Source organism: Penicillium taxi, assembly GCF_028828555.1.
Source record: "Penicillium taxi strain IBT 34144 chromosome Unknown utg000001l_segment0_segment0, whole genome shotgun sequence".
In the NCBI taxonomy this organism is placed as follows: Eukaryota; Fungi; Ascomycota; class Eurotiomycetes; order Eurotiales; family Aspergillaceae; genus Penicillium; species Penicillium taxi.
Genome location: NW_026643203.1, coordinates 4,520,106 through 4,535,299, shown reverse-complemented (window position 1 = coordinate 4,535,299; position 15,194 = coordinate 4,520,106). Strand labels below are relative to the sequence as shown.

The following is a 15,194-nucleotide window of genomic DNA, read 5'->3' as shown; positions in this document are numbered from 1 at the left end:
ACGCTGAGAGGTCTCAAAATTGAGTGAGATCTTCTCCGAGTCCTCTGTTGGTCCGTCGCTCCGTCGCTCGAACAACAACAAAAATGTCAGAAGAAACGACCATGTAAGCCTTCAGTCCCTGTTTTGAGATCCGCACATGAATGACTGGATTTTTAACACCAGCATCTATTCTACTTAGAACTGAGCTCAGCCGTAATGGCAAACTTCGGTCGTGCGAACCATGTCGCCGTTTGAAAGCGCGATGCGATCACCGGATTCCTGTCTGCGGCCGTTGTAGATCAAGATGCATCTCTCACAAGTGCTCGTATCGGTCGACAAAGCCATCAATTGCATTTCCGGCAGTGACTCCGTTGATGGACGTGGGTGGTCTCGGCCTGCTGACCCCCACCTTGGACGACAACATCCAGCACTATATATTTAGTTCGCCTCCCCCGATACCTCCCATACATCGAGCATCCGTTTCTCTCCCGACTCCTGTCCCAGCCTCTATCGATATTCGGATTCACGAAGTTCTCTCGCGCCTGAAGCATATCAAGACTATCGGCCGGCTGGTCCGTCGATGGCTGCAAGTCTGCCTGAACTGTCCTGTGCCCAGGCCCCTCCTTCTGGACCTGTTAGCTGCCGTTGAATCAGCAGCCCGGCAGTGCAGTCCAAGTGATGGCAATGTCCCAGTTGCCGTCGCAGACTTTAGCCAGCTGGCAGAAGGAATCCAGAACGCGAGCTCACAGCCGCTGGTTATACCTCGCGGATTGCAGCCTACCGAGTTCAGTCAGGTGCTTACCGGGCGAAATTTGAGAGTTGAGTTGATTGGTCTTGTTCTGAGTGTCGCTGGAAACGCGGCTCTCGGCCTGCTCGAGTCGGATGTCGTCTTTTCCTCTACGAGCATGTATCAAGACGTCCTCGACCGCAAGGCCTTTGCTGGCGAGATGTTGAGTGCCAGTGACGCGGCGATTGCGTTTGCCAAGGAGCAATGTCATGATCTGTATGATGTGCTCCTTTGGCTGCGGTATGAGAACTTTGTCCTAACGAGGAGTTGTTGCGGGTACGAAAGTAAGGACACATCCATGCATTCATCAGCGGGATAATGCGAGATAAGATCATTACGGCTTACACCACTTTAGGCTACCGTACCTGGGCACGCTCCGGCAGATTAATTAACGACTTGTTTGCCATGGACATTCACCGAGACCCGGAAAGACCTCAATCCTCGGACACGCCGTGGTTCTTGCGCGAGATCCAGACTAGGCTGTTCGCATGCATATATGAAGCCGATAAGTCATTGTCCAGAGTCCTCAAAAAACTGCCCCGGCTACCCCGACAGTACTGCAACCGCAGACTGCCACTCAAGATCAGCGACGAGAACGTCTTAACAGCCGGTTTCACGTTGGACGATGCAATCATCGATATGCCACACCTGGGCAACTGCATTCGCCAGGAATCGTTCCCCTCCGATTGGCTTCGCATACGCTATTTGTTTGCGACGCTTAAAGAGGTGGTCCTCAGTGTGAAGCTGGGAGCAGCGGAACAAAATAGCGAATCGTTCATCCGGTGAGATCCAGAACTGCTTGTTATGGTATTTTTATGGACCTCCAGGGCTGACGTTTAGATACCCAGCCGCACATTATCACGCATCCAGGCAGCATGGAAAGCACTTCCTACATATCTCTGCTACAACCCTGTCTGCACCCCAAATCAAACATCATCCACGCCCTACCAGTACCTTGCCCGCCTGCTGCTCTATCTTGAATATCTTGACCTCCAATTCAGTACACAGCAGGCACTTTGCCACACCTCTGGAGAAGACGACACAAAACTACTAAAATTAGGCCTTACCTTGGTAGCCACAACAGCCAATGCAGCCCGCGTCTTCTGCAGGCGGTTTGGTGCATCGACGGACACAGCATTGATGGTAAGATCACTTGTCCCCTAACCTTGTACCAGCAGTCATCACTCTTCTTAATTGGAAATTATTAACGCCGCGCAGCTCTGCTTCTACGGTCTTCCCAGTGCTCTCGTCCTTGCCGATGCTTTAGCCAACACTACAGCAGACGGACAGAACATGCCTACCGCCAACAGATCCGATAATCTGCCACTTTCGTGGCCCGAACTCCACCATCAGCTCAGCGTGCTATCCGCCGAGCTAGAAGCCCTTGTAGATTTCACAGACAGCAACTATGCGCTGTACAGTAAGCAGAAGGAAGCACTCTTAAGACAGCTTGATCGCGCCCTGCACGCAAGGCTCGAGGTGTCGCCTTCCAAGTCGCCGCAATCCGGGGGGACTCTGACCGCGCCATTGAACGATATCGACAAACTGATCGCTGAGATGGCAGAAGATGAGACTTTTGCCGATGGTCCAATCGGTGACCTGGATTCATGGAGTGCGGGCCCTTCAAGCTGGACACTAGACGATATTTTTGATAATTGTCTGTGGAATTTATCGGAGTAGATCTAGACACATATACTAGGAGCATCAACTTGAACTTAATACATTGCACTTGAACAAAATCGAAGTTGGCAACCTATGTATGGATGTATTTTGCTTTTTTCCCTCTCTACTTTAGCCCCGTTTTAAATTGATACCGGATTACCGCTATGCATGTGATAACCAGTTGACTGCCATCCACTTCACAATCAGGCCCTCAAAACCACTGTAATTGGCACCTCATCTTCCGGCGACCCTGGTGTACATTGCGTTTCATCGCGAGGCAACGCCGAAAGCACCAATCTTGAACATATCGCCGCAAGAACATGCTGCATAAAGTAGTACGTCAAATGGTTCCCCAGACACATCCTTGGCCCACTCGCAAACGGCCACAAGACATCTTCTCTATCATGTTTCTTGCCACTTCTGTCCATTGACAACCATCTCTCGGGATCCCAATCATTTACATTTTCCCATTTTGTTGGATCGCGGTGCACGAACCACTGGAAGCTGTTAATCCGCGTGTTTGGTGGAATGTTGTCTATTCCCGCGACAGAGACGCTTCGATCCGGGGGCATGATTCTGGGTAAGAGCGTGCTTGTTGGACGCATGCGGAGACATTCGTCGATAACGGCGCGGAGGTAGGGAAGGGAGTCTAGTCGGAAGGACCTATCTAGTCCACTTGGATCTTGATGGATAGGGCTTGTCATGTCGATTTTGTGTTCCTCGAGCTCTGCGTGGATCTTTTGCTGTGCATCAGGGTGGCTCGCTAGATACCAAAGTGCATAACCAAAGACGAGGCCTATCAAATGGTTAGTATATGCATCCCAGTACTGGCACAGGTACTGATTTTACCCAGAACCTCTCGTGATGCGGCTATGGATTTCAGTCAGCATTGCTAATAGTAGTAGAAGCCAGGGGCCGTACAAACATGGTCGAACATCTCACTCTGGACCTGCATTTTCTGTCCTTCTAAGCTGAGATGCGGCGAATCCTTCTTCACAGCTTCTTTTGTAGTCTCATAAACCACGGGCTCGTCCTTGGCTTCCAGATTCAGACCCTTACTCTGTTTCAAGGTGATCGTGTGGTCAGCCTTGTCGGTCATTGCAGACATCCAATTCTCTATGTACTCAGTCCCCTCTGAGTATTTCCTCGGCAGCAGATTAGTCCCAAGCGCCTTGAACAGCTTGTACAGCCCTGGCATCTCCTGAACAAAGAATGATTCGCGGCATGACATGTTCTCGTAGTGGAAGCGCCATAGCTTAAGAGGGTCATTGTTGAGCTCCGCCTTGCCATTTGAGAGAAACGACAGGAAATTCGTGCTGTTGCAAGAGCCAAACAAGAATGAGCTGAGATAATCCGCGCAAATACGGTAGCTCAAGTCCAGCCCGTCGATACGACCAGTGCCACAACTAACCAGGAGGCTTTCCAGTCTTGGAAAGAGTCTCTCGTAGATGATGCAGTCGGTAACCTCGCGTAGATGCTTGGACTGCATCAGCGCGGACTTGGAGTATAGCGCTGCTGTTCTCCTACGGCGGATACCGTGTTCGGATCTATCGAGACTTGTAAACGCGTTGCGTGTTCTAGGTAGGTAGGATCCTATCAGCGTGAATTCTGTCAGTCTTTTTAGAGACGTAACTACCTATAATAATTGAACATCGAATAGAATGGGGCCGGCTTGGAAAACCCGGTGTCGTAGACTTTGCGAATCCCATCTTGGTAGCTGCTCACGCTAAGATCTTGAGGACCCACGAGGATAATTGGACCGAGTCTGTTGTGGGCTTCGATGAGGAACTTGAGCTCAGTACCTGTCCATCTTGCCCATAAAATTCGGGCAGAACTGAAGCGAGAAGACCAGTGCGGCGCGGGTACCTTGCGAAAGGAGTAGAGCAGACGAAGGCTGAAGTAGCTATAACAGAGAAGTGCAAAAAGAACAAGCACAAGTAAGGTCATTCTTGCGATACCATCTGAACGCTTACACGAGTTGGTGATAGGCGCCAAATGTGTAAGCCATTATTTGCATCTATCTAGCCTGCAAATGTATCATGCCCGGGTGGCTTGGTGAGAGCACTAGATCGGTAATTGGCGGTCCAGATGGAAGTAACTTCCGTTGTACTAAGGTAAACAAGCAGCATGTCACGGCAGTAGACACTCCACACGACAGTTTGGGAGGTCCATACATGTTTCCAGCAAGTGGAGCCAAGGAACTCTCGTTGCATCCACTAATGCAGGCGCCGGTGCTCAGATAGGCGTTCAACGCCGGGCCCGGGGGCACCTGGGCAGGGGGTAAAAGGGTCGCAATTTGAGTCACGCCCGGGCGTGGGTGTTTTGCCGTCTTTCACAACAAAGGCCGTCTTTCGATTCTTTCACAAATCTTCCACCTCCCAGGTGCCCACAGCCATGGAGACAGTCGATCCATCTGTTGACCTGACTTCAACCATGCCCACCAATACAGAGAACAATGAGAAAGCCTTGCCTTTAGAAAAAGCAGAGACAGTACCTGAGCAGCAAGATCCCGAGCCCGAGCCCGACTTTAGCCTATGGCAGCAACTCCCCGTTTTCATCGCAATGAGCTTGGGCATCTTCATTCTAGGACTCGTATGTTCCCTCTTCTTTACGGAGGTCACGAGATTCTGCTAACGATTTTGGGTGCGCGTTTAGGACAACACGATCGTTGGCACTGCCACACCAACGATAAGCGATGAATTCAACTCTATTACTGACATCGGCTGGTATGGCTCGGCCTACCAATTAACAACCTGCTCAACGCAATTCATGTTCGGCAAATTGTACACAATGTTCCGTGTGAAATGGCTCCTGGTAATCTCGGTTGTAATTCTCGAACTCGGATCCATCGTCTCTGCTGCTGCGCCCAATTCGGCTGCTTTCATTGTTGGCCGTGCAATTGCTGGCTGTGGCGCTTCGGGAGTTCTCAATGGTGTTCTGATGTAAGTAGAAGAACTGTTCATAAAATATAGTCAGCGGACTGATGTGATGATCTAGTGCTGGTTCGACTACGTTGCCGTTGCGCTGGAGACCAATCTTCAATAGCACTGTCGGCGGGCTGGAGTGTATTGCCATGATTGTAGCCCCTGTGATTGGCGGCGCTTTGACAACAGATGTTACTTGGAGGTGGTGGTAAGTACTACTCAATTCTCATCGCTATCTTCATATCCTTTAGACTGAGCATACTTTTGCTGATGCTCCTTGCTTGCTAGTTTTTGGCTGAACGTCCCGATCGGCGGGTTCACTCTAGCCATACTGATTTTCGTTTTCAAGCAGCCGCCGGATCAAAAGGGTAAGGATGAGTCGTCGATGTCAAAAATCAAGAAGCTCAACATCCCAAGCCTGCTCATCTTTACCGGCAGCATCGTCTGTCTGCTGCTTGCCCTCCAGTGGGGCGGAACAACGTACCCCTGGAACAGTGGGAAAGTGATCGCCCCTCTGGTTGTCGCAGGCGTTTCATTTGCCGCGTTCCTGGCGTATGAGAGTTTTCGCGAAGGCGAGGCTATGATTCCGCGCTCGATAATTTTCAATCGGACGGCAGGCTTGTGTATGCTTTATGCGTTTTGTTCTTCTGCTGCATTTAACATTATTGACTATTACGTGAGTCCCCCGATATAAAATTCCTCGCATGTGCATCTGACAGGCCGACTAACCGCCATACTCGTAGCTGCCGATCTGGTTCCAGGCAATCAAGGGCGCAACGGCCGTCCAATCAGGGGAAATGCTGCTCCCATCAATCATTGGACTCTCAGTGGTAGCCATAAGCTCGGGCTTCATCCTCTCCTTCATCGGGTACTACACACCGCTGATGCTACTGGGCTCCACCATGATGGCAATAGGTTTCGGCTTCCTAACAACATTCGAGCCCTCGACCACCCATGCCGCCTGGATCGGGTGGCAAGTGATGCTGGGCATGGGCACTGGATTGGCATTCCCACAGCCGTGGTCAGCGATCCAGACAGCGCTCCCAGAAAAAGATGTGCCCCTCGGACTGGCAGGCGTAGGATTTGGAGTCAGCTTTGCCGCGGCAGTGTCGATCTCGATATGCGAGAATGTGTTTACGAATTTGCTCCGCAGCGGCTTGCAGGCGGCTGCTCTTCCCGGTGTTAATGCTGATGATGTAATCCAAGAGGGCGCGACGGGCTTCTTGCAGCATATCGCGGTGAGTGAGAGGGAATCGGTGTTGAGGATATATGACCACGCCGTGACAAGCTGCTTTTGGCTACCCGTCGCGGCCTGCTGCGTAGGGTTTGTTGCAGCATTGGGGATGAGCTGGAATTCGGTCAAGGAGAAGGAAAAGGAGAGCGATGAGGAGAAGAAGGGAAGTGGCAGTGAGAGTGAGCCGGTCCCGGAAACGCAGATGTAGGATTTTCTGGAATGTTGAGAATGCTTTCGGGACGCGTGAGGTTATCATGTCACCCTAAACCACATACACATATGTGCATCACTCTAATCCTGATGTAAGGGTCCGCATACTCGGCCGTCACGCCCAAGTTAGAATTTATAATAATAGCTAAGACTGAAGCAGTCAACTGCATGTGTTCCTCGAGGCTATCCCAAAATCAGCTGCAAGGCGGGAGAGAAAAGTCATGAAGGAATGAAGTAAGATGATATAGATTCTTCTAACTGAATGAATCAGGGTGATCCAAATAAAAATAAATGACGTCTGAATGGATGTAGCGGGAGACGTAGTCAGACCTCCAGGGCTCGCTCGGAAACTTCGTTTGAACTACAGTCCATATTGCAATGCAAACATTTGAACATTGACCTGAGCAGTTGGGCTGAGCTGTCGAGCTGCAAGGCTGATCACGATTGCACGTGTCATCATAACCTAACATTGAACACGCCTGAATCTTTGAATCCAGTAACATCAAGTGCTAATCTCGATCGTTAAGAATGAACGTCGGACAACACATGGACTATACATTTCACAGCGATATTGTATGATTTTCCGCCACCAATCACCGACCCCCAACCTTGGAACTACTCAAGTGCTGCACACCAACCTTCCTGAATCCTCCCAGCTCAAACCGTGCCTCGCAGAAAAGCCATCACGTCTTCCTCCCAAAATGGGCGCATCTTGTAAAGCCCCAACTTCTCTGGCATCGAATCAATCGCGTCCGCCAGCTCGATGCCGTTGCCCTCGCGCACAATGTCACGCAGACTGGTCATATACAGTCGGACACAAAAAACAATAGCCCCGGTCTCCGGGAGCACTTTGAGCGTTTGTCGCTCGTAGCGCAGCCAGGACTGGTCGATGTCGATCCTTTTAGCTTCGTTGGGAAGGGTATGGCCTTTCTCAGGGTAGAAGTTATTGCCGTCCAGACGCCAGAGGTCTTTGCCGTCGCACTGAAGACTCCACTGCACACACAACCCTTGTTAGAAAGATACTGTCAAAAGGGATGAAAGTGATAGGCAGTACTCACGTTAAAACGCTGCACCAGTTGCCCGTCCACCTTCATTCGGCGCACAAATTTATCGACTCCATTGGCAATGCGCTCTTCATAATGCGGCACGGGCAGGTGAATGTCCCGGAACGACATGCCCACTCGAGATGGCCCGTCAAACCCGCCGGGGAAGCACGAGATATATCCTTGCAATCGCCAGTCGCCTTGTCCATCGGGACACATGAGATAAAAGTCCTCCTCGACGTTACGGCAGAGCGTGCGCAGCGCCAGGTGGGGATCTTTACTGGCGCGCTCAACGTCGAAAGTCTGTTGCGTGATAAGGTTCGTGAGGATGTCGCCGTCCAGCCGGAACATGGAGGGGAAGTGCTTAGGGACATGGTCGATCATGACCTCCTTGAAGAGCTCGAGGATCGCCGGAGCGCTGATTTCGTTCACGCCGATTGTCCACTGCGGATTTTTCTCCATTACAGGGACGCGCTCGTTAAGTCGATCAAGATATCCCCAATCCATCTGTATCCAGTCCGACTGAGGGACCTTTTCGATGCCTTTATCACCAGGAGTCAGCGCAAGCACCGATTGAAAGGTAATATGATATCTTACCCATAGCAACATGCGTGCGAGTCTTGAAAGGTCGGTACGCTCGGGGTGGCTCTTTGCGAAAGTCGAAAGGCGGAACGACTACACTTGTTGCAACAATGGGCTTAAGCTTTAAGTTCAAGCTGCCAGCTTCGGCTTTCTCGTTGGCCTCAACTGGCTTCAGCGACTCACGCCCATTGTTTGGCGCTCGAAGGCTTCTGAACAAGACTGTAATTATGAAGGTTACGCCAACGAAGATGGCCGCAAGCCATGGGGGTATAGTAGTGACCATTGTGGACGTTGAAGACAAAAAGTGAGCTTCGGCACTTTTTGCCGACCTTGAAGTATCTTCATGAGTGCAGCAGTCCAGATACTGATATCTCCTAATCCGAGTAACGTGCTGGGAGAATAGTCCGACACCTGCATGAACCGCCGGTGGACACCCGCTTGAGCCCCGTCGAGCTCCCGGTGCCACACTAAGCTCCGGTAATAGTAGTCAATAGTAGTAAGACGAAGTAAGTACTGTCTGTGTCTGTCTCTCAAATTACCCATAAGCTATGAACAGTAGAGAGGTAGCAACAAGATGCCTTCAAACAGAAATCTTGTATCCGAGCCAGTTGGCGGAGGAGTCCTCTGCAAATTCGATCAACGGGTGACGGAAGATCCCACCAAGTGCGCAATTGTCTATGAAGATGAACAACTTACCTACTCAGAATTGGATCACCGCTCGCGCCAGCTCGCATCGAATTTAACACAGCATGGGGTCAGCCTGGAGGATATCGTGGCATTTTGTTTTCCTAAATCTGTCCACGCTGTCATTGCCATCCTCGCGATTCTTCGCTGTGGCGCTGCGTTCACGGCGCTTCCACCCGATGCACCGAAGGTTCGGAAAAATGAAATTTTGAGTGTCTGTAAACCCAAGGCTGGGACCAGTCCAACGAGATGGCCATGGAACATTCAGATCTGCCATAAGGCTTGTCGATATTTGCTATTTTCCTGCCCTTTCTAGAGGGCGGAGAGTCATCGCTTTCGACGACCATGATTCTTTCAGAGAGACGTGCAACAGCAGATCGCAGGCATATCGTTCATCCCCTTCGTGCAGGACCAGCGACAGCGCCAGCTCCCTACAGTCATGCGACAAGTGAATGAAATGACTGTTGCTCAACACCTGGAGACAAAGTCCTTTGCGTCACAATCAACTAAGCGCTGCGTTTTCTTCTGCCTCTGACAAGTGCGCGAGACGTCTTCATTGGTAGCTTGCCAGTTTCCGCCTCCTCCGCGCGTCAAAATTCTTCAAAAGACTGCCGCCAAGCGTGCTGCACTTTATCGGGAGCCAATAAGATCGGAGCAGGGGAGGTATTTAGATCTCTGCAGTCTTCGAACTCTTGACGAGCTTCAAGAGTTGTTCTTGTCTTAATCCACTTTCTTGGAATTGAGCCCAAGGGTCACTACACACATACTTGTCCTTGTAGCCTTTTCAATAATTCTTCTCTTGTTTACGGTAGCCCAACCGCATTTGACTCTAATCCTTACACTTACTCTACCGCACAAATCATAGATCATCAAGCAACCTGGATATAATCGTGCGCTCCTTCAAGAATCAAGTAAGAGTCATTACATTTGAACACCTTGTCGAGACCAATCGCCGATTACCGGTCCATTCTTATTGGATCGATGATCCTGACTCCCACTTGATTCGGCAGCTGAAGGGTAGCTGTCAGCTTTGAGCTGAATAAGCAAAGATTGGCTGGCAAATCAGGACGAAAGCTTCAATAAAATGAATGTGTGTGTAATTCTTAGCATGCATCCGATCGGGAGAGATAGGACCAGAGGCTTACTATCTAATAAAATGCACTAAACTAAATACAGAACCGGGCCTTTGACAGTAGCAGAGACTAATCAGTGGGCCCCATAACTAGATAGAAGATACACACCTCTTGCAACCCACCACATTCATTATCATTCGATTAATGCTATTTGGAATCGTAAAACTAGTCAAACTCACTTTCCCGGTACACCTAAAGTATTTCACCACTGAACGGGTCACACTACTGAACGGGTCAGTTTGACCCACTTATTTTTATGAATCCCAATAACTCCATTATTTACTATGTAATATAGTAAAAAAAAACTACTGAATGGGCCTACTAGGACAGGTTTCCCTCCTATGTCCAGGTGTCTTACATATCCCACACCGGCGTTGGGTTACAGGCGCCCTTACAGGCGCCTGGCCCTCTTGTAAATTGGCATCATTAAGTTTAGGGCCACCATTCGACGCGTCAACCAGGTCTAATCCCTCCTGAATTGTAAGACCCCCTACTACTGTTAATTGACGATTCGGACGTTCTTTTTGTTTTTTCTTTTTCTCATGGGCGGCGCGTAAATCTCTGTTTTCCAGGCGTAAGAGAGCATTCTCTTGATATAGGTAATTTGCACCCTTTACTATCTGGTCTAATGCTCTCTTAGATGGTGTTGGTGGCGTTCGAGATACAGTGCGTAATATAGCTTGGTGTTGACGTCGTAAATCTTTCTGCGTCCTAGGCGTCTTAGGTGTCCAATTTCGACTTGAATCGCTTCCTATAGAGGGTGGTGGTGGTGGTGTATCGACGCGCATAGTAAGCTTTTTTAACACCCTAGTAGGGTCAAGTGGCACGATTCCAGTTGCAGCAAACGCATTAGAAGCAGATGCAAATGCTTCAATACGCGCAGTAGGATATATCTCTAGGAAATCTCCTTTACTAATGTGGGAAAAACCAAGCTCTACTCTAGACTCAACCAGCCGAGAATAAGAGCGTTTTAACACCGCAAAACACCCAACATCAAGAGGTTGAAGAAGATGAGACGCATGCGCAGGCATACATAATGGTATAATATCATGCTCCTGGCAGATTTTGTCGAAATCAGGTGTTAAATGGCTACCATGGCCATCTAAGATCAGAAGGCGATACCGTCCTTTAGTACGAGCAGTAGCAGGTATAAAGAGCTTTTCAAGCCAACGGAGCCCTATTTGATTTGATGTCCAGCCATTAGGACTAATCTCAAGACGCCAATTAGGTGGTAAACCTAGATCAGGAGCAAACCAGCTCTGCATCATCACCTTACCCTTAAAGATAATACAGGGTGGAGGTGCGTAACCAGACGCGCCTAAACACTCTATCACAGTAACCCATTCCCGGTTACCAGGCTGTTTTTTTGCGCGTTTACCATAATAACCAGCTCTAGTAACCACTCTCGCGGTCGCACATCGTCCCATCGCAAACCCAGTCTCGTCAAAATTATAGATATCGTCGGTGGTGATACCATATTTTGCGATCGTGTTTTCAACCAGTTTGAACCAATTATTGATCACATTATAGTCCTCTTGACGCGCACGTGTAAAATCGCGCGGTGTTGAATAGGTCGTCTTAAGTTCAGGTAAACGCGTCGCAAACCTAGTAACCCAGTTTTTACCGATCGTAAGAGGAGGGTTGGTTCCGCGGTCGGCGAGTAGGATATTAGCCATTCTACCAACATCTTTAGTTCTAGGAGCACAGCCGCGATCATCTAGAGAGACGACCCATTGAAGTAATGAATCCTCTTCAGATTCAGTCAGTTTAGACTGCGGTGGGTGTGTTTCAAGACGAAATTGGACACCAGAATGGCGGCGTTGGAGGGTTGAAAATGGTATATTAAACATAGCTGCAGCTTTACGCATTGATGATATATCGCCATTCTTGTAAGCTTGGTAAGCTAATAAGACCCTATTCTCCTGATCCTGTTTGTCTTGGACATATAGAGCATTTAGGGGGGCATGGTGGGTAGTTGAAAATGGAAACACCAGACTGACGCGTAAAATTGGTGGGGTGACCCGTTCAGTAGTGTGACCCGTTCAGTGGTGAAATACTTTATACTCTATTCTGATAGATAAAAATAGATAGAGCGCCGGCGAGGATATAAATAACCACAATCATGCGCTCCTTCACGATCTTTGATAGTTATTGCAGTAGAGGGCTATACATTAAAGCAGATAAGAGATTGAGGGAATTGGATGGGTGCAGCTTATCTAGGTAATGGGAATTCAAATGCCGAAATGCTTAGAAATTAAAGTATAAAAATGAATTTATAAGCGTATGTTTTTCTAGACATGTTCATTGGGTTGGGTAAACCCATACCCAACCCAACCCAACCCACAATGGGCTGGGTATGGGTCAGAAATTTTACCCAAAACCCATATGGGTTGGGTATGGGTTTGAAGTAAAACCCACACCCAGCCCATAAACCCATCTTTTTGCCAAGACTTTTATCTCACGTGATATTTGTCACCTAGTTAGTACTAGATTGAGGCAAAAATTAGGCACTAAGGCACTAATTACCCTAATTTAGTTTAGGTTGAGGCGAAAATCAGGCATTAAGGCATCAAAAATACCCATATGGGTATGGGTTTACCTTACCCCTGATGGGTTGGGTATGGGTATGAATTTTGACCCATACCCAACCCATGCACATGTCTATGCGTTTGAAGATGCGTTTAATACTGCAATGCAAAAGGAGATCGACAGTCTTACTGAAAAGCGCACATTCTCAGTCGTCCCAAGGCCAAACGATAGATCAAAGCAGATTCTGCCCTTGAAATGGGTATATGCTTACAAGTTTGATGAGAATGGTTTACTCCTGAAGTGTAAAGCTCGTATCTGCGTACGCGGAGATATGGAGTGGATATCTACTGAAGAGAAACGTTCAGCTACACTAGCCATCAAAACTGTACGCATGCTATTCGCAATAATAGCTACATTCGATCTAGATGTACGTCAAAGAGACGCTGTCGCAGCTTTCCTGAACAGCTTCCTTGAAGATAAGGAGGTTTACACAGAGCTTCCCTCTGGCTTCAGGAGCACTAATGGCCAAGTTTGGCACCTCCATAAAGCACTATACGGATTACGCGTCTCACCAAAGCTCTGGCAGAAGGAGGCCTCTAGATTCCTGTTAGGCCTAGGTCTTACACAGTTACTAGAGGATCCATGTGTCTTTATAGGCGACGGAGTCATAATATTCTTCTATGTTGATGACTTCCTGATTGCTAGCCATAAGACAAAAGCTCAATACGCAAGACAACTTGAATCAGAACTCGAAAAAGCATGGGAACTGACTGATCACGGCGACGCAGAGTGGTTCCTGAACATACGCATTGTACGCGATCGTAAACAATGCAAGCTCTGGCTATACCAGGACAGCTATATTAACAGTATGGCTGCCCGTTTCGGCCGGAGTAACCGACCGTCAGTGGCTACACCAATGCCAATTGAAGAACTCTTACCTTATGAAGGAACTGCGTCGCCTGATGCGATCAAACTCTACCAGGAAAAGATTGGTTCAATACAGTATACAGCTACTATAACCAGGCCTGATGTAGCCAAACCAGCCACCAAACTGGCCCAATTCCTGCAGAACCCAGGTCCGCAGCATTCTGCTGCGGCAGACAGGACAATCACTTATCTGTTCCACACCAAGAACAGAGCACTCAGATATGGTTTGGGACACCATTCTGACCATTCAGAACATTCTGATGACACCTCTAACCCTGATTTCAGCCGAAATAAGGGTCAGATCAACGACACAACCCACCAATCTACAGGCACATCGGCACTAACCATCGCCAGTGACGCATCTTATGGTGACCATAAAGACCGTAAGAGCTCTGCAGGCATGATATGCATGCTCTTCGGCGGCCCTATAGATTGGAAGGCGTCTAAACAAAAGACGGTGACGTCCACTACCGAAGCAGAATTGCTTGGTTTATCGGACGCAGCCAAAACACTGGTATGGTGGAAGAGAGTACTAGTCCATGTTGGACTAGAAATGGAATACGACAATATAACTCTCGACTGCGACAACCAGAGAACAGTTGATCTGCTCACTAAAGAGGGAGCATTTGAGACCAAGCTACGTCACATAGACATACACCGCAGCTGGCTACGCCAGGAGGTGCAGGAAGGACGTATTAAGATCAGATGGGTCCCAACAAAGCTTATGGTGGCAGATGGCTTCACGAAAATCTTGCCAAAACAGAGATTTGACGCCTGGATTCGTCTTCTCAACTTGGAAGATATAAGTGAACTGCTCTAATCTAGGGTCTTACCCCTAGATTCAGAGGATTTAGAGCATCAACTGCCTAAATCAGGATATAGACTGCGTTTTTAGAGGGAATTGAGGCGATTCAACAGCCCAAATCGGCCCTGTGTTTAAGGCCAGTTTACACCTTGGAGGGGTGAAAACTGAAGGGGTGTGTCAAAGGCCCGATTCCATTTATAGTTAGTCTATTTTAGTCAGCATTGGAATCCCACAATGGGATTCCTCCATTCTACAATCTATACACATACACTCTTTGGTACGCATACTGCGTTCTCATTTGCCCACTAGAATCCACTATTCCTTGGTAGTCGACCTCCATTTGACACACTTTCCCATATCATTAGTAGTCAGCAGTCTGTTTTTCTAAGTTTATTTCCTTAAGTATCATGAAGCTATAGTTACTGTCTATCCTATCTGTTAATTCCTACTCATGTGGCCTTCTCACAATCTTTGATAGATATTATCTACCTAGTTATCTTCCTTTTGAAGATTCAGCGCTGTTTTGGTTACCTGACTAGGTAGGCCCTTCATGTGTGGGTGTAAGCTTTCAATGAATGTTGTCGCTACACCGGGGCGAGGCATCAGCTCGATGGCCTTGAGCATGGAGTTATATAGGGATGGGCTACATCCTGTTAAGCACAACAATTTTGGCTGTGTACGAACAGGTTATAGTT

General features: G+C 48.5%; 5 protein-coding genes across 5 annotated transcripts; 3 read left to right on the top strand and 2 right to left on the bottom strand.

Moving 5' to 3' along the window:
- Positions 1–353: 353 nt before the first annotated feature.
- On the top strand, positions 354–2,446 carry N7495_001618 (fungal specific transcription factor domain-containing protein; the record flags this gene model as incomplete). Its single annotated transcript, XM_057204288.1, has 4 exons — positions 354–1,050; positions 1,122–1,548; positions 1,615–1,909; positions 1,985–2,446. 4 exons carry the CDS (start codon positions 354–356, stop codon positions 2,444–2,446), a joined length of 1,881 nt encoding a protein of 626 aa, XP_057068361.1.
- Positions 2,447–2,631: 185 nt separating this feature from the next.
- On the bottom strand, positions 2,632–4,375 carry N7495_001617 (uncharacterized protein; the record flags this gene model as incomplete). Its single annotated transcript, XM_057204287.1, has 4 exons — positions 2,632–3,224; positions 3,278–3,298; positions 3,350–4,005; positions 4,065–4,375. 4 exons carry the CDS (start codon positions 4,373–4,375, stop codon positions 2,632–2,634), a joined length of 1,581 nt encoding a protein of 526 aa, XP_057068360.1.
- A 447-nt stretch (positions 4,376–4,822) lies between these two features.
- Positions 4,823–6,794, top strand: N7495_001616 (MDR family MFS transporter; the record flags this gene model as incomplete). The annotated part of the gene is made up of 5 exons (XM_057204286.1): positions 4,823–5,020; positions 5,084–5,370; positions 5,426–5,560; positions 5,641–6,028; positions 6,096–6,794. The coding sequence occupies 5 exons, from the start codon at positions 4,823–4,825 to the stop codon at positions 6,792–6,794; spliced, it is 1,707 nt and encodes a 568-aa protein (XP_057068359.1).
- Positions 6,795–7,453: 659 nt separating this feature from the next.
- On the bottom strand, positions 7,454–8,704 carry N7495_001615 (heme-dependent oxidative N-demethylase family protein; the record flags this gene model as incomplete). Its single annotated transcript, XM_057204285.1, has 3 exons — positions 7,454–7,789; positions 7,855–8,381; positions 8,437–8,704. The coding sequence occupies 3 exons, from the start codon at positions 8,702–8,704 to the stop codon at positions 7,454–7,456; spliced, it is 1,131 nt and encodes a 376-aa protein (XP_057068358.1).
- A 291-nt stretch (positions 8,705–8,995) lies between these two features.
- N7495_001614 (nonribosomal peptide synthetase/polyketide synthase hybrid) lies at positions 8,996–9,421 on the top strand (the record flags this gene model as incomplete). Its single annotated transcript, XM_057204284.1, has 1 exon — positions 8,996–9,421. The coding sequence occupies one exon, from the start codon at positions 8,996–8,998 to the stop codon at positions 9,419–9,421; it is 426 nt and encodes a 141-aa protein (XP_057068357.1).
- Between the last annotated feature and the right edge of the window lie 5,773 nt (positions 9,422–15,194).